The sequence below is a fragment of the Vidua chalybeata genome, chromosome 6, assembly GCF_026979565.1.
Source record: "Vidua chalybeata isolate OUT-0048 chromosome 6, bVidCha1 merged haplotype, whole genome shotgun sequence".
NCBI classification, from domain to species: Eukaryota; Metazoa; Chordata; class Aves; order Passeriformes; family Viduidae; genus Vidua; species Vidua chalybeata.
The window spans coordinates 23,495,179-23,517,133 of NC_071535.1; the positions used below are offsets into that span (position 1 = coordinate 23,495,179).

General features: G+C 41.8%; 2 protein-coding genes across 7 annotated transcripts in view; one reads left to right on the forward strand and one right to left on the reverse strand.

The window, feature by feature from the left end:
• Positions 1-9,638, reverse strand: part of LIN52 (lin-52 DREAM MuvB core complex component) — a 78,915-nt gene extending 69,277 nt beyond the window's left edge. For 5 of the 6 annotated variants that reach the window (XR_008431397.1, XM_053945347.1, XM_053945344.1 and 2 more), the window contains exons 1-5: positions 9,609-9,638; positions 9,452-9,526; positions 9,240-9,277; positions 8,710-8,776; positions 7,621-7,704 (exon numbers count right to left, since the gene is read on the reverse strand). Coding sequence is in view for 5 of the 6 variants with exons in the window: in XM_053945347.1 (XP_053801322.1) it covers positions 7,621-7,704; positions 8,710-8,776; positions 9,240-9,277; positions 9,452-9,526; positions 9,609-9,627 (283 nt within the window). In the remaining variant the exon portion in view is untranslated. Of the gene's footprint in view, positions 1-5,493; positions 5,840-7,620; positions 7,705-8,709; positions 8,777-9,239; positions 9,278-9,451; positions 9,527-9,608 lie in introns of those variants that run through there. The other variant, XM_053945343.1, reaches the window with a different exon arrangement.
• A 270-nt stretch (positions 9,639-9,908) lies between these two features.
• Positions 9,909-20,389, forward strand: ALDH6A1 (aldehyde dehydrogenase 6 family member A1). Its single transcript, XM_053945979.1, has 12 exons — positions 9,909-9,989; positions 10,171-10,233; positions 12,307-12,381; positions 13,737-13,898; positions 14,479-14,557; positions 15,108-15,410; positions 16,114-16,235; positions 16,482-16,671; positions 17,352-17,533; positions 17,945-18,124; positions 18,315-18,413; positions 18,851-20,389. Exons 1-12 carry the CDS (start codon positions 9,936-9,938, stop codon positions 18,953-18,955), a joined length of 1,614 nt encoding a protein of 537 aa, XP_053801954.1. The 5' UTR covers positions 9,909-9,935; the 3' UTR covers positions 18,956-20,389.
• The last annotated feature ends 1,566 nt before the right edge of the window (positions 20,390-21,955 follow it).

The window sequence follows — 21,955 nt, forward strand, 5'->3', positions numbered from 1 at the left end:
ACAAGCCAATGGAGATGATGAAAAGTTGAGGTCATGACTCCTCTGACTGTAATAATTTCTTAACTACCTACATGTCAGAATTAGCCAATTCACAGATCATGTATGAATTGCAATTTCAAGCTGGCATTCTGATGTCTCACTATTCCAACAGGAGGTGCCCCAGAAAAATCCTGCCTGTAAATAAGCCACCCAGCATACAGTATAAGGAAAGGTGATTTCCTTGTCCCTCTGCAGATGCAGAGTATCTCTTACCACAGCAATGTACATTAAAATGAAGCAGTAGATCTACAGTGTGGGAGGAGAGTGTAAAAAGAATCAGGAGGAAGGCCAAGGTTTCACATGGAAATCATACCACCTTGTATATTGTGGTGACAAGCCATATAAACATCTTAACAGACAATTTAGGTGTTCTTTTCACCTCTCTGAAACAATCAAATAAGGCCCAAGAAGTACTATGAATATAAACTGAAAACAGCCTCTATATTTTTCCTTCTGTGAAAAACTAAACCAAACATTTCATCTGATTGTGAGCTCCTGAAATTCTCTGTGATCATCTCCTAACCCAAAAATGAACCACTCAAAATGTGATACATTCTATGGGAGAAGTCTACTTACTCTAAGTAACACCTCAAGCTAACTGTGTATTACAGAAATCCAGTGTCCAAAAAGCATAATTTTGTTGTGCAGATGTAAAACTCTGCCTTCGAGCTTTGAAGCACATGAAGTATACTATTTCACATAAAGTCCTTGCCAGACACAGTACTAAACAACAAAATAAGTGAAAAATATGCTTTCAAGCAAAACTGAAACATGATGAAGATTCACTCAGCAAGGCAGGGAATGCAGAAAACTAACCAAGGAAAAAAACAGTGTCTACAAAGAAAATTCTAAGCACTGCAGAAATAACTGAAACACACACACCTCAAACTGCTTCTTTTTATGCAACAGTTCACCTTGCACGTAAACAAAATTTTGTTTAAGAACATAACAAGCACTAGACTTGGCAGACATTGTTCTCTTCCAAGCCAAACATATTTAGAACAATGTAGGCAATCCAAAACATATTTTCTTCCATGATGTTTCAAATTAATACAAGCACACAAGTGCAAGAAGCACAGTACTTCTGGAGATGCCAGCTTTTAACAAAGAAAGAGTGAGCATAATCCTCACTCTTTTGTCAGCAGTCAAGATGGTAAAAACACTGCTATACCTTCATAATAACTGGCACTGAGACTGCTGTGGGATGTAGATCCAAATCACACGCTACTCTTTCACTTTATTTCCTTCTTGCCTCTCCAAACGGCAGTTCTCTTCTCCAGCTCCACCACAACACTTGAGATAGTCTTATTTTCCCAACGAAATAGGGAAAGAGTTCATGTTATAGAAAGAGTCAGCTCTTCTACACAGTTCCAAAACCTCATTTTGACCAGTAAGAAACTACAAGAGTCCAATTCACTTTTCCATGCAACTCTCCAGACTACATAGTGGACATACAGCTTTTACTAAAATGGACCAACAAGAGATTTCAAAAGATGTCATAAGACATTTTAAAGCACCCTTTACTTACACATCTGTTCATATGTTGTTTTCCTACAAATATAAGAACCTGAAACGTTTTGTTGCAAACTGTACATACACACCAGAAAGAGCACCAGGCAACTGTAATGCAGAAGTGAGGCCATGTTCACAAATGTAAAGTAAGGCTTCTGTACTTCAAATGCCCCTGTGTTGCCAGGACTAAAGAAAAAGTGGCTATGATGAGAAAATATTTTTATTTGATCGAAGTCTGTTTGGGTACACAGGCCACGTGTTTTGCATGGAGCCTGAAAAGGCTACATGTTCATGCTACACAGACACTCCTAGGCAAGCCAATCCATTACACAAAAGGAAAAAGATATTTCAGTAAAAGGATACATTATCTTCCCTAATTTCGTCATTTTGATTCTAATTCAGCAACTTTGTATATACAAAGTTCAAGTGTAGCAACTGTCAGGCCCCGTCTAGTAGTTTGAGAAGTTCAGTCCACCAAAGATGGAGCCCAATTTAAACATATCCTACCTATGATCAGCATCAAAATGAAGTAAAAAAAAAGAAACACCATCCAAAACTCAATGACATAGCCTGCAAGGATCACTGACAGAACTAAGGGTGTATGCTCAAAAAATGCTACAGTTAAATCCTGATGAACTGCCCTGCCCCTCCAAATCTACAAAAAAGCTGAACTTGCAGGCAGAGATCACAACAGACAACATTTATCTGAAATGAAAAATGAAAAACCGAAGACTAGCAATCTAAGGAAAAGTGGTGATCTGTACATAGCTTGGAATTCAGAAGGACTCCTTTATGATATTCCAGAAATTTCAGAGGCTGCTGAGGTTGCAGAGGACTACAATTCAAAACCAAAGACAGCTTAACTTGAGAGCAAGGTAGTTGTTCCTCATTCATGTGCCCATCCATCTCTTGCTGTCTCTGGAAGAGTCCCTCTATTACAGGGAACCCTCAGAGATTTCTGGCAGTGGTTGCTTAACTACCAGGCAGTTTAGCCTATTACTAAAATAAATAAACAAAAATATCCTTTGTCAAACAAAAGGTCCTTCCAGCCCACCACCCTGACTGACATGCCAATGGCAAACATCTACAGAAGAGTGTAAGTGCAGGGAGGCACACAGCTGTACCTGCACAGTAATCTCTCTGCTTTCTGCATCTCCAAGATGTCCAAGCCACTGGGGACTCCACAGCAGTCAGACACCCTGGAAGGATTTATCTTCCAATCATTTTTCTCATTACTGAGTAAGTATCTCCTCATGTCTGTCCCAACACACTCTTTTATTCTCTCTGGCTCCCATACTATGAGAAACCGTGAGGAGTCATTCCCTATTCACACTTTCTCTGCATTAATGTTTTAGAGATCTTTTTCACATACTACATCAGCTGTTTCTCTCCAGGCCAAAAAACCCTAGCCATTTACTTACTCTTCATATTAAAGAAAATGATCACTGACTGACTAAACCTGAACTGGCTGTTCCTCTATCAGTCTGGTGCTACACAAGATGACCAACCTTTTGTTGTTCACCTGCAATCTCCCAGGTCATCCAGGTCTAATCTTTAGGCCCTTGATTAAACAGCTCTTCAATTGCACCCTTTTTATTTGTTTGAACATATATGGAAAATAAATAAGTGTTACAAAGAAAATAGGAGCAAAGTTGCTAGAACCTAGTGAAAGCCAGGGTGCACAAAACCATGGGAAACTATAAATAAAGAGACTTGGCTGAGCATGTTTGGGAACTGTCTCATTCCTCTTGAAAGAGTATGAGGGTTTGATATTGGATAATACAGTAATTCTTAATTTTACAGCAAGAACAACACAAACTACCTTCAACTCCAAATAAAAATTTAATCTAATCTAACACAAGAGATTAGATTAGCAAAAATCACTGACAGGATAATTATAAATTATATTCATATCTGTTTGGTCAGTTATCCCACATTTTCTAATATTTAAGGCACACACAGCACCAAGGCACCATTACCTTCACAAAGATATTGGGGCTTAGGAAGAACAGGCTTTGCAGAAGTCTCACAATGACAGTCACTGGAGCTGTACTGTGATACCATAGTGGCTAAATAACCATTCTGGCAGCAGTGAGATTTTATAAACATGGCTGTGATACCAGCTATCTATATTTACATTTCAGGACTTCTGAATCAGTATAGCAGGTGTTATGTGTTATCTGAAAAATATCAGAGATTCACAGAAAAACAATAGCACAGGGAAACTTCAAAATGTCCCTGGACAACCACATTCCTTCAGTGACAGAATGCCTTTCCCATTCTCCCATCCTACACATCTTTTATATATAAGCTTTTTTTCTGAAATTTGGAAAAAATAAACTTTTAGATTTTTTTTAAGAAAAACATGTTCCTCTGTGTATGTAGTTCTCAGATACATCTTTCTGTATACATATATCCTAAAGGATGACAGGACATATCTTTAAATGCATGGACTTTTCAAGGTTGCCAGTTCATGAAACCAAGACTTCAAAATACTTCTGAAGTCAACTTTGACTCAGATACTCTAAAAGGTGCAATGGGTCATACAGTGGAAAAACAGAGCTTCCAATCTAAATTTGCAGTTATTCACATTAAGTATTTTGAAACTTGCTGCTTTGTAGGCCACAAACATTGAGCCAGGGTCTGAGACTGGGTTCCCATAAAAGAACTATTTCCCTCTTGCTTGCCACATTAGCTGGAGTCTGCTCATTCTGCAGTGCTCACTAGTCCACTCCAAGTAAAGCTGGCAAGTGGAAAAACTAAGGGACGCAGAGGAGAGGAAAAAAGTTCATAACAAGACTTTTACATCTTTTTTCTTCCCCAAACTCAGAAATGAGACTCACTGAGTGGCTGCAGCCCACATTCAGAAGAGCTACTATACCTCCCAAAGTCACCCTAACTGTATGAACAACTAAAAGTCAGAGTATTCATTGAGCCCAATTCCTTCTCCCTTAAAATACCCACATTAAAGGGAACAGTAAAACTGACACAAAGAAGGACTTTAAATACTAAAAATGGTTTTGATTATTCTAACCAATAAAATAATTAATTAACCAAAGGAAAGTAGAAGCTCTAATGTGAGAAAGTTGGACTCCATAATCTTGGAGGTCTTTTCCAGCCTAAATGTTTCTGTGATTCTGAGAACCAAAGCAAACAGAGAAAAGCAGCCACAAGCAAAATGATAAGGTAGAATTTTACAGAACTTAAAAAGCAGACAAGGAAACACAAGCTGAAACCTCAGAAGAAGTGCTGAAAAAGAATTTCTTTTTAAAACACTTTCTTGATATAAGGACCTGAGCCTGGAAGCTTCTAGAGAAGTCCAGAATCACCTTTTAACAAAGAATAAATACACAAAAGAGACCCAAGCCTGTCCTTAAAGAGGAAAGTAAACATTTTTTTTTATGGTTCATGCTACAAAAATCCTGCTTCATTCAAAGAAAGCTATACTTTGATGTGAATCCTGTGCTAAGGGAACCAAAGAATATTCTGCAAGGAATATTTTGAGCAAGAATCCACCTACAAGCATGCCAGGAAGAAAGTGGTAGAACAAGCTGGAAAGAAAAGCTAAATTATATGTTGATAAATTAAATTGATTCACAGAAGCCATGGGGCAGTCAACAAACTAGATAGGGTTACAGAAAGTAAAGGTAACCCCCTATGGGAAAAAGAGGGGAAGAGGTTAGTTGTAGAGAAAGGAAATCTGCGAAAAGCACAGAACCAAAGGAGGAACTGAGAAATTCATGGCCAAAAAGTTGGGACAGCTGGGAATGTAGATAATAGAAATGTGGAATTCAGATAAAAGTATTCAACTGTTCCTAGATGAAAGCCATCCAGATGTCCCATCAAGATGGACAAAACATTCAATATATCTGTTCCAAACTTATCAAGAAAGCCCACTTATACAGGTAAAATAGTAAGAGAGTTCATATGAATTCAAGAAACAAGGCATGTAACTCAGTAATTAATAATTAATCAATCTACATAATGCCAAATCAATTATTCAGATTTCAATGCTAATGTTGCAATAGTACCTCCATAAATAAACTTTTCAAAAGGTATACAGTCCCACAGCACTTTGCCTAATAAGTTCTAATGCAAAATTGATGTAAATAACAGATAACGGATCTCACAATAACAATAACAGATCTCACAACATGATTGCAATGTCACTCAATAGATACATTTTTCATGGAGTGCTGCAGGAATCACCCTGGTCCTGCACAGTACATAATTAATAACTTGGATGAAAATAGAAGTCTTTGAAAATATGAAGAATTTGAGGTGGGATCTAGAAGAGAAGAGTTGGAAGGAAAAGTTGTTAATACAATGAAGCAGAATTCTCTCAATCTCACTGCTGATGAAACACTTGAAAATACCATAAAAAAAAAGACAGCGCACATTTTGAAAAGAAAATATGTTACAAAAAACAATCTTGGCAAGAACAGCTTCAAACCATAACTGAAATGTCAGAGTTTGATAAAAAAGAAGCAAAACTTCTGTGGGAGGCCTCATGCTGCCATCTAGAGGAGACTGGTCAGCAGCGGGTTTTGTCCTGCTATAACCAAATTATATACATCCGAGACAAAACCACAAGTCCCTTAACTTTAATGAACAGATCTTTTGGCTTTTTTTTCTTGTTCTCTCACTTATCTAAGTCCATAAGAGAAAATAACCTAAAGACAGTATTAGGAAAAACAGTCCTAAGCAGCTTCTGTTCAAATTCCACAACTAATTTTTGGTAAGAATTTTCAGAGATAAATGTACATTACAACACACAAATTATTCAATGGATTATAGTAAACGAAAACTGCCTTCAGTGAGAAGACATTACAAGCATGGAGAACTGTCATAAAGGTTGAAAATTCAAGACTTAAGTTATAACTGTTGAGCCTCGTATTTCAGTTTTCACACACTTTGTCTTCTTTATGTATGCACTTGTTGTCAGTAAAAATAAATGGAACCACATGCAACAAATATTGCACATGCAATAAGGAAACAAACACCTCCCTACTTTACTGCAACTCAGGCTCTGCTAAAGTCCATTTAGCAGAACAACACTGTCTGATATCAGAGCCTACAACTCAACTGAGAAAGCCAACCATCAGCCAATCTTTACATTTGACTCAGTTTTACACTGTTATACCTTAACTTCTACTCCACCAAATGCTTTACACAGTCTTAACAGATATTAGCACTGAAAGTAAAATAAACTTAAAGTATGTTAAAACAAGCTCAATGATTTGTTATTAAGAATGCATTAGGCTATCCTATGTTTGCAGTCAGAAAGACTCTAAAGGTTTACTACTAAGTTGTGTTACCCACTAAAAGGAAGGTCAAAGACCTGAAACTTTTGGTGCTTTGTGTAGCCCAAGAGTAATTACAACCAGGGTCTATGTTAGAGCATTACTAAACAGAAAAAAAAAAGTGTTGGTATGTATGGGTAGCATTAAAAACAACTCCACAATACTCTTGAAATCCTCAAAGCTGGATCAACCTGTTAACAAGAGTCCTAAACGAGACAATGAAAGGAGCTCTTTCTTCAAAAAACCACAGTAAGAGTTGGCTGTTTGCAATTGGGATGAAAGTCACCTTTATTGCTCAATGACATCACTGCCCGCCACAACTGAGTGTAGAAAAAAGTAACAGCTACAGAAGCAGAAAACAGTATGAACAGCAAAGTGACAGAAGAATCCTAAACACAAGTGCAAATTTCCCTGTGGAGGCAGTGCATAGAATTTGAGAGAAGTACTGCCACAACTATTCTGAGAAATACCTTTAGAATCTGAGTGGGAAATTAAGCAAAGTGACCTGATTTATGTAAGACAGTGTTAAATCAGGACCAGAAGTCTCTGTGCCACTGGGTAACACCAGACTGACATACATGTTTTCCCCCACGCAGGTAGGCCCTAAGTTGGAGATGTAAGCTCATTCTCTCATCCTGTTGCAGGAAGTCACTGTAAAACACTTGCCAAATCTGTCAACACACTTTTCCAGCTACCAATGTACAAGCACATCCTTTAGTGGAAAGATTTGGTAATGCAGTCAGTCGTATCTGTGTACAGCACTTACATTCATCCAGTCCCAGTTGATAAGCCAGGTTCTGCAGGCCACGAACTTTTTCCATCAGATTAGCTGTAGTAAGGCTCCCCAACTCTTAAGAAGAGAGAAAAAGGTGAATTTTAACCCTCTTTATAGTCCTCCAGTAGCAGTTCACCTGTTTAGTACTTCACAGAGCACTTTCAAGCCATACTTCTGTCAGGATCTGTTTCAGTGAACAGTGTATGTTCAAAATTCAAGCTGACTCCACTCCTAATTATAACATAAGGAGAAAGACAGCCATGACTCTAGTTCATGGTTTAATCTGCCTCCATTGCAAAGAGCAATTTGACCTATACTTTAGAAGTTCCTCTAAGTTCATATTGCAACATGAACAAGCTATATAAAAGTATGCGAGGGAATGGACTTAACTGCATTAATAATGTGAGTTCACGCTCAATTTTTGGAGCGAGTCAGAGTTAAACCATCTCACTTTCACTCTGCAGCTGTGACACGTCACTGTGACATGATCAGACATTGCCATCCGGAATTCATGACAGGCAGGGCACGCTGAAGGATGTTTAGTGCAAACTAACAGCTGCACCATGAAGCAAGTGTACATGCTAGCTACTCCTGCTGTAGCTTGCCCGTACAGCCTCACCATTGCACTGGAGCTCCTGGATGTGTGAGGGAACACGCACACGCAGAACATCTCTGAACAAGTCAATCAGCAAGTCTAAGACACTCACCAACTGATCAGCTGAGCCCCTCCAAAAAATTAATGCTACTTCTCAAAATGCAGGAGATGCTCACTATACTTACATGGTGCTAAAAAGGCTAAGGGAGGTGACTGAAATATACACAACGTTACATTGCTTATTTTGAAAAATCAGCCTACCACTGACATCAGGATAGGCTCTTGGAAACAACTGGTTTAATAAACATGTCTATCATTAACAAGATGAAGAGTTAGAGATTCTGCAAATATGATGGCTAGAGATCTCAGGCCATAAGGCCACCACCAAAACATTTCAAGAACAAGTGTTTTAAGCCTCTTAAGTAAGTACTGAATTCCCATCTGTTCTGGCAACCTCAATTCCTGACCACAATATTCATACTCACCCTTCAACATATCAATATCATCATTTTCTAATTCAGCCATCCACTTGGGAGGAGAACTTGTAATGGGCTGTTTGGAAAAAAAAAAATAGAAGTTCATATTCAGAAATGTCCATTTTTAGAATTATACAATGAATCTGTATTGAAAATAGTTACACCGACAGCAGAAATATGACAGCGTGCTCCATAGAAATATTTTTATGTTTAATCTTGCTTTTTTCCCGGACATTTTAGAGTTAAAAACGGCATACCACCATCCACAAGCCAAAAATCAGTATGAAAACCAGGATTTTCTGAAGTTTAAAACTCCTTATTGCTTCCAAAGTATAATTCTTATACACAGTGAACTACGCAAGGTATAGAAAAGAAACACATATATAAAAGATACACTAAAACCAAAAGGTATATTGTAGCATATACTGGACTTATTACTGAGATACGGTTCATAGAAGATGTAAAGCGCGCAAGAGAACCTGCCGATCTACTTTTACACGGAAGGAAGAAACGCGAAAGGCAAAGCAGCGCTCACTCACGCTTTTGAAGGAGGCGGCGAACTCGGCAACGCCGGGCACTGGGGAGAGAAAGCGGAGGTTGGCACGGGGTGAGCGCCTCTGCGGGCAGCAGCGTCACCCCGCCGGGCCCAGCCCGGTCCGTACAGCTGCCCCAAGGAGGCCCGGCCCCGGTCGGGCTCTCCCCACCCCACGCCGAGCTGTCAGACTCGGGGCCGCGGGCCCGCCGGACTTACGCTGCTCGGGCCACAGGTCCGGGGAGGCGCGGTCCAGCTTCTCGAAGCTCAGCAGCGAGGTCTCCAGGTCGGCGCCTGCAACAGAGAGGGGGTGAGGGGAGGGCGGGCGGGGAGCGGCGCGGGGGAGCGGCGGCGCCGCCCGGCCCTCCCGCCTCACCGTCCGCCGGAGCCGCCATGGCGCGCGCCTCACGTGACTGCCCTCGCGGCCGAGCCGAGCGGGCGCGGAAAACAAACCCCGCCCCCGAGCCCCACGTGCCGCTCTCGCGGCCGCCGCCGGGCCGGGCGGGGCCGGGCCGTGACGCTCGGAGGGTGGCTCGGCCCCCTCCGCCAATCCGCGGCTCGGTACGGGGGGCGGGGGCCTCGGGGGGCGTGGCCAGAGCGACTGCTGGCGGCGATTGGCCGCGGCCGGCGCGGGGGCGGGGCCCGAGGCGGGGCGGGGCGGGGGGCGCCGCCGGGGGCCTCGGAGCGGGGACCCTCGGCCGGGATGGCGGCGGCGGCGCGCGGAGCGTGGGGCGGGCGGCGCCGCGTGGCGCTCAGGGTGAGGCGGCCGGCCCCGGCCCCGGCCCGCGGCGGCTCGGGGGCCGCGGGGGGGTCGTGGCTCACCTGACCCCGGGACCCCGCGGGGGGATCGGTTCCGGGCGGGGAGCAGCCGAAGGGGGGGTCGAGGGGAGGTGCTGCCTGACCCGCCCTGAGATGGTCTGTGCTTGCCCCCCGTCCAGCTGCCGCGGAGAGCCGGTGCCCCCTGGATCACCTCAGTCGCCGCGTCCTTCTCTTCCTCGGTGGTGAGTGCCCGTCCCGCGGAGCGGAGCCGGTGGGCGGGGGAGGGAGGCGCGGGAGAGCCCTGGGCGCCGCCGCTGCCGCCCGCCGGACACTGCCCTCAGGTCTGCGCTAAGACCGTTCCCGCCGGCTCGGCTGGAACCCCGGTGGGTCCTGGTCGGTCCGGCGGAACAAACATCGGCACTGCGCCCGTGCTCGACGGGAGGGACGGAAAAGAATTCCATGTCCCCTTTGTCAGACTTCGGAGCTGAGCGGTGGCCGCCCGTCACCTCGCGTTGCTCCTGGTGGCTCTGGACTGGCCTCATGCATCTGTCTGCGACAGAGAGAGGATCTGGTTTCTTTCGGACAGTATCAAACAGCTTTAGTTGTTGTACTGCCTTTTTTCCTCCGCTGTCCATGGCTGCACACTCTCCGAACTCGAAACCAGAATTCCACAAGTAGTCTGCTTTACTACCGTCCATGTTTCCACAGCAGGTGCATTCTCTACATAAAAAAAGGTGGCGGTCTTATGGGAAAAGTGCAATTAATTTTAATTCACCATTTCCTGGCTTGCTTAAAGTATTTTTTGTTGCAGGTGGAATGTTTGAGATAGCCTTTTTAAGCAATTTGAGAAAAACATTAACTCCATTGCACTGAAGTCTGTGTGGGTCATAAAGCACTGGAGCTTGTTGCTCCATTGCATTAGCCTCGGTGGCACTGAGGCTGATGGAGTGACTGATAGTCATAGGAGTTTGTCATTCTTTAGACCAGCAGCTTTTCTGACAGTCAGGAAACTCGGTCAAGCAACTCAGATTTCCTGTGCTTCCTTCCAGGTTCTAGAGGAGATTGTGTTTTTGTAGGCACAGATTTCTGCCTCTGTTCCCAAGTGTGAGTCCAGCTACATAATCATCTGCAACTTTTAAATTTTAATTCTCTTCTAGTGTTGCTTTCCAAATCATTAAGTTTTGCTTGTCCATTAACAGACTTATTTTACACTTCTGTTCCTTTCTCATCTCAAAGCTTTCTCAATTTGTTCCAACTAACATTGCTGCTAATTTTTTTCACTTTCATCCACTTTTCACTGTCTTCACTTGTCCACCCAGTACCATTTATGTTCCTGATTCTTCTTCTGATCTCTTTCTCTTCATTACACTTTGGATAGCATCCAAGTCCTCATCTCCCTTTCATAATTCTACATCATAATTTCTTCATTTTTCTGATATATTTGGGTTTATATCCCAGTTCTGTTGATCTGTCCCATTTCTGTTATTCATACAGAAGATCCATTTCCCCTTTCTCTTACCTGTTCTCCCCAAGTCATGGATTTGTGTCATGATTAACTGGTTCTTGCTTTCTCCTAGTTCTCTCCTTACCTCCCAATGTCAACTCCTCTTTTCTAGTTTCTTAATTTATGCAGTCACAATTTGTTTTCCTGCATGGTACAGTTTTGTTGCCTATCTAATGCTAATTACAGCTTTTACCTCTGCTTTCTGTTCTTGTCAGTGTTTGCCTGAACTCCTTATTCCAAACTTTCCTTGTCCCTTCTCTTCATCTGAGTGGGAAAGTTTTGTTTTCTGTGCTGCCAGCCAGGACAGCCCACAGATACAGGTTTCTTGCTCTTAGTTGCAAGGCCAAGTGGGAGATGGGGAAAGTCCAGTTTTCTGCTTGAAGCTATAAACTGGAAAGATGAACCTGCTTAGTGGCTTGAGGGGAAGGAGGCACATGGGACAGTGGTACAGTCTGCACTGGGTTCACGGAATTCCCATGAAGTGAATTATTAACTGTTTCTTCTGAACATTTATGAGTTGCAGTTTTTCAGGTTTTGATTAAATAGATTGAAACAATTCTGAACATAAGCAGAGGAATGTATTTTTTTCTATAACTGCTTTTAGAAAGAATTTTGGCCATTTTGGTGTAAAGAGAGCAAAATGGGGCAGAGAGCAATTAGCTGGGTCTTGCTGTGAAGACTGGATCCAGACTCTAGTGGTTCACATAGCAGTAAATGATGAAGGCTTGCATGTAATATGGCACAAAATACATTGCTATTTAGGCACGTTGAGACAAAAATAACTCACTGTCCAGTGTTTTGACCTCCACAGCCAACAACCAAACTCTTCATTGATGGGAAGTTTATTGAGTCCAAAACTACTGAATGGATTGATATCCACAACCCGGTAAGTGAAAAGGTTTCAGCTTATGTAAATAGTGATCACTGTGAAACAAAGGTCTGTGCCTCTCTTCAGGGATGTGGCAGAAGAAAAACATATATCTATTTCTTGAGAAAGGTTTAGACTTGGCAGACTACAGCTTCTCAGTTTCCTTTTCACATGAAATATCAGTCTCAGAATAAGTTACTTTCACCTTTACCTCTCTCACATAGTAAGCCCCTGATCTCCAGAAAGGAAGCTTAAATTCTGTTGGTTTTTTTTTTTTTCATAGAAAGGCTCTGTGATGAGTATGTCAAATTTCTGAAGGGTGTCTTTCTCTCTGTTTATGAAATCAACTAGGTGTGATTTGATCCCAGCTGAACATGAAGTCCTGATAGAGGCTGGTATTACTCTCAGAGTAAAAAGGTGAAAAATGCTGACAGCTGAAGCTCCTCTCCTTTCAGAGAGCTTCTATCTGTGACCCACAATAATCACAGACCTGGAATTTATGCAGTGCAAAGTAGATAAGTAGCACTTTTATTGTCTACATACTCCACCAAAGACAAATGGAAATGAGGTTGCACTCAGAATTCTGATCCTCCTGACCTCCCTAGTAAGCCTTTAAACAGCAGTTTCTAAATCTTCTCTGTAAAGCTCTATGTTCATTTGCTTTGTGCAAATGATCAGAGCAGCAAGTCATGTTCATGAAGCTCATTTGGTCTCTATGTAGCAAGCAGTGTTCTTGTTTAATTTTCTTCCACTTGTTTAGAGTAGTTTCTCTCTTAGTGATATATCTGAAATTTTTGTCATGTCAAAGCAGATTTAATTTTAAAGAGAACGTTAGAAGGAGGTTAAACTGGCAACAAGCTTGAAGTTAAAATACTATGGAATTAAAGTTGTATGTAAATATAGTACTTTGGCCTGGGGGTATAGGTAAGCTAACATCAATGGCAAATGCACAGTCATGTACCGCTTTTTACAAAGGAATATTGCCTCATTTAATGTGCAAGAGGGACAGCCAGATGAACCAAGACAATGGAGAGGGAAAAGACCATAGTCCACAGAAACTTTTGCCTTATACTCTCTAGAAGTTTCAAGATAGACAAGTCACTTCAACTCCAGCTTGGAAATCAGCACTGCATTTGTAGTTTTCTGAGTGCCTAACTTGATATATTTGGAGTGCAGGTTTTCAGAACTATTCCAGTTATAGCCCAGGCCTTCTGTGTGCAATCAAGGAAGCCATTTCCTTTGTGCTCTGCCCTCAGAAGTACAACTCCTTGTAGAACAAGAATATTAGGTGTGTGCTGTGAAAGGACTCTTGAATGGTTGGTGGGAACAGATGGGAAAAGCTGAGTTTTGATGCAATTTGTTTTCTCTTTCAGGCCACAAATGAGGTGGTTGGCCGTGTACCGAAAGCCACAGCCAGTGAGATGGAGGCAGCTGTGGCTTCTTGCAAAAAGGCTTTTTGGAACTGGTCAGAAACATCGGTTTTGAGTCGGCAGCAAATCTTTCTGCGCTATCAACAACTTATCAAAGACAATCTGGTGAGACACCATGGCTGTTTGTGATGGCTATGGCTGAATGCATTGCAGCTGATTTCAGAAACTAAATTGAGAGACTCGGGGTTTACAGAGTTCTTGATGAGGTGTTGCCATGATCGAGGAACCAACTGAGACACTGTCAAGACATGCAGCAAAGCACTTCCCATCAAATGGTAACAGAGAGGCAGCGCTTCTTAGGGAATATTACTCTGAATTTGTCCCTTTACCAAGAGACCACAGAAGGAACTTTGAGCCTTGATGGAATATGTGTCAGTTAATGAAGACAAGTATGTTACTATGTTTTTGGGTTTCCCTGATGGATTTTTTGGTTTGTATGTGGTGTCATACCTGAAAGCATTAGAATACAAGCCATCCTGGGATGATTTTTTCCAAAATGTCACCTAGGTGGGTTATTGGCTTCTTGTTTATAAGGAGCAAATTAGTCAGTATAGGTTTTTCTGAGTTCTGTTCAGTCTATTCATTGTGATGTTCAACTCTATGTTAATTCTGTCTTATCCTTGCAATCTATTTCACGGGCAGGCACTTTTCTAACATTCATAAACTTTGTGTTTTCCATTTTCAGAAAGAAATTTCCAAACTCATCACCTTTGAGCAAGGGAAGACTCTGGCTGATGCTGAGGGAGATGTTTTCCGAGGCCTCCGTAAGCTGCTGGCTCCTCCTGTTAAAGAAGGGGGTTTGAGAACCCACAGGAAGGGATGAGGTCTCCTGAGCAACTGATTACTCTGTATATGTTGATCCCTTTATAGCCCCCTACTCAAAGAAAAGTGTCAATTGTAGCTCTAAGCTGAAGAGTTTTCTTAGATAGAGTATCTTTAAATCACTTTCAAGTTGTTAGAGCTTTTTCTACGAGTGACTGCAAATTACTAAAAAGGGATAAGAAATTCTCACCTGTGCTCAGATATCAAAGGTTGAGTCCCAGGTTGTACAATAATACTATACCTGTGCATTTTGTACTGGGGCTGTTGTGTCTGTGCTCCTATCATGATGATGATCATGTCATGTGATCAAGAGAGAATCCATTCATAATTTGTTCACAATGCCTGGCAGAGGGATTTTCTGGAGCACAATGAGTTTTAAGTTGTGGGAGAAGTGGCTGGAAGAAAGAGGTGGGTCAAGGCAGTAGTGAAAAGGGAGTTTGGGGACTAATCGTTAACAGAGCATCCAGCAGTGTATTGCCCTTTGTGCCGCAGAGGTGGTTGAACATGCTTGCAGTGTGACATCCCTCATCCTTGGGGAGACCATGCCCTCCATCACTAAAGACATGGACACTTACACCTACCGCCTGCCTCTGGGCGTGTGTGCTGGCATTGCACCATTCAACTTCCCAGCCATGATTCCTCTTTGGATGTTCCCCATGGCTATGGTTTGTGGAAACACCTTCTTGATGAAACCATCTGAGCGTGTACCAGGAGCACTAATGTTCCTTGCCAAGCTGTTTCAGGATGCTGGTGCCCCTGATGGGACCCTGAATATTATCCATGGACAACATGAAGGTAATAACAACCCTTCCTGGGAGATGATGAGTGTACATGGTGTGGTGTGTGCTCAGTGGGAGGTACCAGTTGGAGAGTCTGAGACTGCTGCTGTTAGATAGGTTTGCACAGATGCTTCAGCTGTATTGATGAAGCTGAAAGGTGAGTGGGAGATTCTCTGTCACCTTGTACCAGATCTTTCAGGAGATACGGTGGACAACATTTTGGGGATTGGGGTCAGAGTTCCCAAGGCATGTAAGTGCTCGAAGTCTACTTAGCAACCTAAACTGCAACTGAAATAAGTAGATAAATCATCTTGGTTTCGCAAGGAAGCCTAAACAAGAATTAAATGCCTCCCTGACTATACAGTGGATGGCAGTATCCTGGCTCCTAACATGCTATTTTTTACAGCACACAAGTAGCTTCAGGACATGATGATACAAATAGAGAACAGTAACTTCACTTTGGCATTGCTCAGACACCCTGGCAGGTGCCCAAAGCATGAAGAGATGTAAGAGAGCCAGGAGAATGAAGACAGGGCGGGAGTATGTGTCCTGAGAAGTGAGTGAAAAGTTACACAGACAGGTTTTCAGGGAACTCAGATGCAGGAAACACAGAAGCAAGAATTTCAATAAGAAAGATACATAGATGTAGTGCTGTGGGGATGGGAACAGAGGGAAGCATTTGTGCACCACAGTTATAATGTATTATTTCCTATTTGAAGCTGTGAATTTCATTTGTGACCATCCGGATATCAGAGCAATCAGCTTTGTGGGATCTAATCAGGCTGGAGAGTACATCTATGAGAGAGGATCCCGGAATGGCAAGAGAGTCCAGGCCAACATGGTAATGTCTCTGAACAGGGCACACTTGAGCACATAGACTACCTCTGTCACCTGTGACTGTTAAGAGAGACCACACCACTCAGCAGCAGAAGCGAATTTTGCTGCTGATAGCTAAGTGGTAAGGCTGCTCTCTTGCCAGCCTGTTAGTAGCAGAATCATAGCTACTATATGAAATCATTGCCAGAGGGCTAGAGAAGAAGCGGTCTGGGGTGGTTAATAATGGGAGACTGTGTGTGTTGTTTTTCAGGGAGCCAAGAATCATGGTGTGGTGATGCCTGATGCCAATAAAGAGAACACCTTGAACCAGCTGGTTGGAGCTGCTTTTGGAGCAGCTGGCCAACGCTGCATGGCCCTGTCTACAGCAATTCTAGTAGGAGAAGCTCAGAAATGGCTGCCAGAGCTTGTGGACAGAGCCAAAAATCTACGAGTAAATGCAGGTACAGACTGAGATAATTTTTACAAGGTACTCCACTTCTGTACAACCATAGCTTTTTAGGTCAGCTTATCTGCCATACCATGTAGTGACCCTTGGAGCTATTGGCACCACCAATGTAGTTTGATGTGTAGGGGTAGGAGCTAGCAGATTGTCTGGATTGGGAAACCCAGCCCTAGACTTGGAGGTAGGAACATGTTTTCAGCTTGCTGGTGGGACTGATGCAATGTTTGCAGGATCAGTCTTGTTTCAACTGGAGATGTGAGGTTAAATCCTATGTTTAACTCATATCTGCCATTTATATAGCAACCTCATTTCCAGATCCTTCCAATTTGTAGTAAGCATACAATAAAAAAAGAAAAATGGAAACAAGTACTTTGAAAAATCTAGACTGTTACTAATTCTAGGGGAATTATATTTTGTTTATATTCAATAAAGTGCTGCAAAGGGGAAAAGTTTCCCTCCTGAGAAGAATCTGTTGTTGAATTTTGGCTTTCTGGTGATTCCATGTTGATTGTGAGAGCTGCAGACTATTGTTCCTGTTCATCAATGTCTCAAATCTGTGTTCTGTGTCTCGGAAACATCAGGATTTTCAGATTTTTCCTACCAGTGTAGTTATCTCCCAGATGCCTATGAAAAGGAAGTTGTCAGAGTTAAAAATTTGGTGTCTCTGCCTCTTCACAGGAGACCAGCCTGGAGCAGATCTTGGGCCTCTAATCAGTCCCCAAGCTAAGGAACGGGTTTGCAGTCTGATTGAGAAAGGAGTAAAAGAAGGTGCCAGCCTTCTCCTGGATGGACGTAATGTCAAAGTGAAGGGTTATGAAAATGGCAATTTTGTTGGACCAACAATCCTTGCCAAAGTCAAGGTAAGATGACCAAAACCAGTACTTGCAAGTGTGTATTGCAGGGTCAGCTGAAAAATGGGTTAGCCAAATCAGTCAGTAATCAATGATCACTAGGTAGAAAGACCATAAATGGTTCAGCCTTCTCTTGCACAGTGTCAATTAAGTACTCCTTGTAATGCAGGCAGTAAAAACAAAAAGCACTCTGGAGATGAAAAGTGGTGCCTTCTTTAGTGTACTAGATAGAGGACAGGGCATGGGAAATGGTGAAGAGGTAAGGAGGACTGAAGGATGGCTTGTGGCAATGCAGTATGACCAGTAATCCTAGGAATATCATGAGTACTAACAGCATGTGTGTTTCTTATATCCTATTTACTACGATATTTTTATCATATCCTTTATACAAACTGATTTTTCTGCTGTTTGTATTGGCAGCCAAACATGACTTGCTATAAGGAGGAAATCTTTGGGCCCGTCCTAGTGGTGCTGGAAGCAGACACTTTGGATGATGCCATTGAGATGGTGAACAATAACCCCTACGGGAATGGAACTGCAATCTTCACCACCAATGGAGCCACAGCTCGGAAGTATTCTCACTTAGTAGATGTGGGGCAGGTATGTTCCAGCTAGGATTGTTGCTTTTAGCCCTCATCATTTACAGTGGGTTCATTCAGCTGTAATCACTGCCCTCTCAGCCAGCAGTACCCAGCCTCAGACATAAGAAAACAAAATGCAGAAGCATTTGGAGAGTGCTCTGCAATCTGTTACTTCTTGTGACTAATATGGCAGCTTTCCTTTGGTGTAGGTGGGTGTCAACGTTCCAATCCCAGTACCTCTGCCCATGTTCTCTTTCACTGGCTCTCGTGCTTCTTTCAGAGGGGACACCAATTTCTATGGCAAACAGGTAACCTGATTCAGAGTACTCTATTGGGTTGAATGGTGATAAATCATGTTATAAATGGCAATGGGGAGATGGTCATCAGACTTCATTAGTGAGAAGACTTTGAAGCCATTACAACCAGGAAACTGAAAACCAGACAGTGATCACAGCACCATAATGCACGTCACAATCATAGATAGCCCATTTCTTTCTTTTTCCCTTAAGTAAAAAAATGCAGGTCTTTTTAGGATATTTTAGAAGGGAGCAATAACTAGCAAGCTTTCTCACAGAATCAGAATCTTTGTGAAACTGGTAAAAAGAACAGGCTGACAAGAATTGTTTCCACAGAAGAAAACTCAATCCTGTTTAGATAAAGCAAAAACTGTTTGATATACCACTAGTGTAGACCTGTGGAATTCATAAGGCAAATATCTGATAGGTGGATCTCTCCTTTCCTCCAGGGAGTGCAGTTCTATACACAGCTGAAAACTATCATTTCTCAATGGAAAGAGGAAGATGCCACCATTGCCAAGCCTGCTGTGGTTATGCCAACTATGGGAAACTAAACCAGCCTTTGGAGATGCTGTTCCTGGTGCCCTTCTATGCTGCACTTTCCAGCTTTGTCCTGACTATCACCCTTTACTTGGGAATGAATAGCAAGCTCCTTTGTCTCAAGGATCTGTTACTGTGCAGGCTCATGCGACTCATGGTCTGGATTTTCTGTCGCTGTCAGTGTTTTTTTGGTTAGCTGAACTAATTTTTTCCATACAACCTTTCAAAGACTAAATAATGTTATCTAACTGAAAGGGCAGCCACTGAGATTGGTCTTAATTTGTTTTTCTTTCCAGACCCCATGAACTTGATCGTAACTCTGGTTTTCACTTCAGTATCTTTAGCCTTAGTGACTCACTCCTGGCTACATCTTGTAGCAGGTTTATTTACCTCTTTAGCTTGCATATTAAGATTCTGAGTTCATCTTACTCAAAGACGAGTAACATAACTGACATAACTGGGAGTGACACTTTTGAGTGACAAAACTGGGACATCTTGGGTGTCTCATAGAAGTGACTTTACATATGATGAAGATAGCAAGTTGTCAGTCGTTCACCTGTTGAGCAGTTTCCAAAACACTGGCAAATAGCTTCATATAGATTTTTCAGAAAAGCATATTTGATTGCTTGTCTGAGGATGAAAGAAATTTTTGTATGGTACAGTGACTACTGTACCTCTGACAGCTTGTAAACTTCTGTTCCTGTTCTGTCTGGGGCTTGTATGCTCAAGCTTGCCAGCAATTCCATTATAGCTGAAAGTTGTTTGGTGCCTTTTTCCTGTGCTAAGGGATACAAACATACACGTCCTGTACCATAATGAAACTGTGGAAGCAGAAACATAACCATGTATATGTATCTTTGTTTCACAGCATCATGTGCATCTGAATAAAATGGAGCCTAAGTAGACAAGTCAGTAGGAAGAAAGAACACATTTTTTTAATCACAAAGCAGCCAGGGCTTGTCTGTTGGTTTTCTGTCCTGATTGTAGCTGTATTTCTTGGGTTGGTTGATTGACTCCTTGTCATATTTGCTCAAACACAGTCATGTACTCTTGGGACTGCAAGTTCCTATTGCTAGAGAGGAGTAAGACTTGGTATATACAATCTGGTTTTAAGAATCTGTGCATTTGGAGCAGGAGAACTTGTATTTTTATTTCTGGTTCCTGAAAGATGATGCAGCCATGAAGGATCTGCAGGGATCTCACTCAAACATCCATGGCAAGTAATATTCTTCTACTGATTGTAACCATTAAGTGTTCTAATTAAACAATCTGAATGTGAACACTTTGTATCCTGCCTTCTGGTAAACATGCCTTGTAACTGACAGCTCTATATTAGTGCAATTGCTGTGCATTCACTAATGTTTGTACCTTGTTTTTTTCCTCTGCTATACACTAGAGGGAAATTCTTACCTTGCAATTTGTTTACAAATTAAAAACATGCTAATATATTTCTGCAGACCATGACTGTTCCTTGGTAAGACCTTACATAGGTGTGATGATTTTATTTCCCTCTTCACAGGAGATGGTCTGCAACTCCTGTAACCCATGTATACATTTTCCTTTTACAGTATTTCAGGGACCTCTGTACCAGTTTCCTTGCACAGCATTTCAAGGAATTCCTTGTTTCTGTTTCCATGTACACATAATTTGATCACAGACATCTTCACCAAGTTAGACCAACACTTTATACACATAGTCCTAACGACTAGTCCAAATGCTAGTGTTTTGTACAGGGTCTTACAAGCTCCTGGCTTGGGAAAAAATTAGGTCTTTAAGAATGAGAAAAATAAGTATATTTCAGATGGATTTCAAATACAGAGTCAAGGCAGCAGTGCAGCAGACGGGATCTAGAATTCACAGCCTTACTCAGAAGCTAACTTTCAAAATGAAAAGTGCAGATGAGTTGCTAATTGCTGGCTGCTGTTCATGGAACGTATATAGCTGCCTGTGGTCTGTGCTGTTAACATCTGAACATGTGGAAAGATCACTGCAGAAGAGGATGAATCTGATCATGTGGCCTGCTGTGTAATAAATATTAGGTCGGAAGAAGCATCTTCTGTGTTGCAAAGGTGTAAAATATTCTAGATAAGTCACTATTAAGACATTGGCATTCATTCAAGCACCTAGGAAAGAAATACTAATTAAGAGCCTCTAATACTGTCTACAGTCATTTACTTTCAAAATGCCTTCATTTTCTCCCTAATCAGCATTGCTATTCTGACTTTGTTGTTGTCCTATTAAAACCCATTGTATGCTTCTTTTAGAAATTCTAAAATCCATCTTCTCTTGTAACAAAAGCAGTCTATTATCAAGGTTACCTGCTCCCTGAGGAATTGCAGAACTATTCCTGCACTTTCTCCAGATATCTTCTACACACCTGTATGATCTTTTCATTTGTGTGCAAACATCTTTTCTAATTATCCACATTTCCAACAGCATTTTTACACAGATAGTTTTAAATAATTGAATTAGAAATACAAATCTTGTGTGTTACTTTTCTAATAATGAACTCCCTTTTTAAATAATTAACTGCCTTTTTTAGATCAAGCTGCAGATGCTATTTGTAATTTACCTGCCTTATCTCACATCTCACTGCTGTTACTGCTTTCCACTCATCTGTTTATTCTCCTTTTTATTTAATATTTGACATAAAAATAAGCTAAATAATGTATCTGCTATGTTATACAAAAGTATAGTCTAAAGTATCTCATAATGAATTTCTTTAGACTATTAAAATACAATTTCATAGTCAACCCTTTGAAGACTATTAAAAACAGTTTCTTGCTCAGAAAGCACTGAAATCTAGATTCTGAAAGCTATTTAATACACGTAAGTCCAAAAATTGTTTTAAAGTGGCTTAACCACCTCTGAGAATTTAGCCCTGTGACTTCCACTCACAGGGTTTTTTTCCCTGTCTGTGTCAAGTAAAAGACTCCAATCCACTTCCATGTCCATTTTGGAAAGTGGCAGCTTGCCTTTCCAAAGGAAGTGTCTCACATCTTTCTATATCTTTG

Excerpts from the sequence above, each read along its gene's own strand:
- ALDH6A1 (XM_053945979.1), top strand. The coding sequence starts at position 9,936 with ATGGCGGCGGCGGCGCGCGGAGCGTGGGGCGGGCGGCGCCGCGTGGCG. Across the intron at positions 10,234-12,306 it reads CGTCCTTCTCTTCCTCGGTG|CCAACAACCAAACTCTTCAT; the intron begins GTGAGTGCCCGT and ends TGACCTCCACAG. Across the intron at positions 12,382-13,736 it reads GGATTGATATCCACAACCCG|GCCACAAATGAGGTGGTTGG; the intron begins GTAAGTGAAAAG and ends TTTCTCTTTCAG.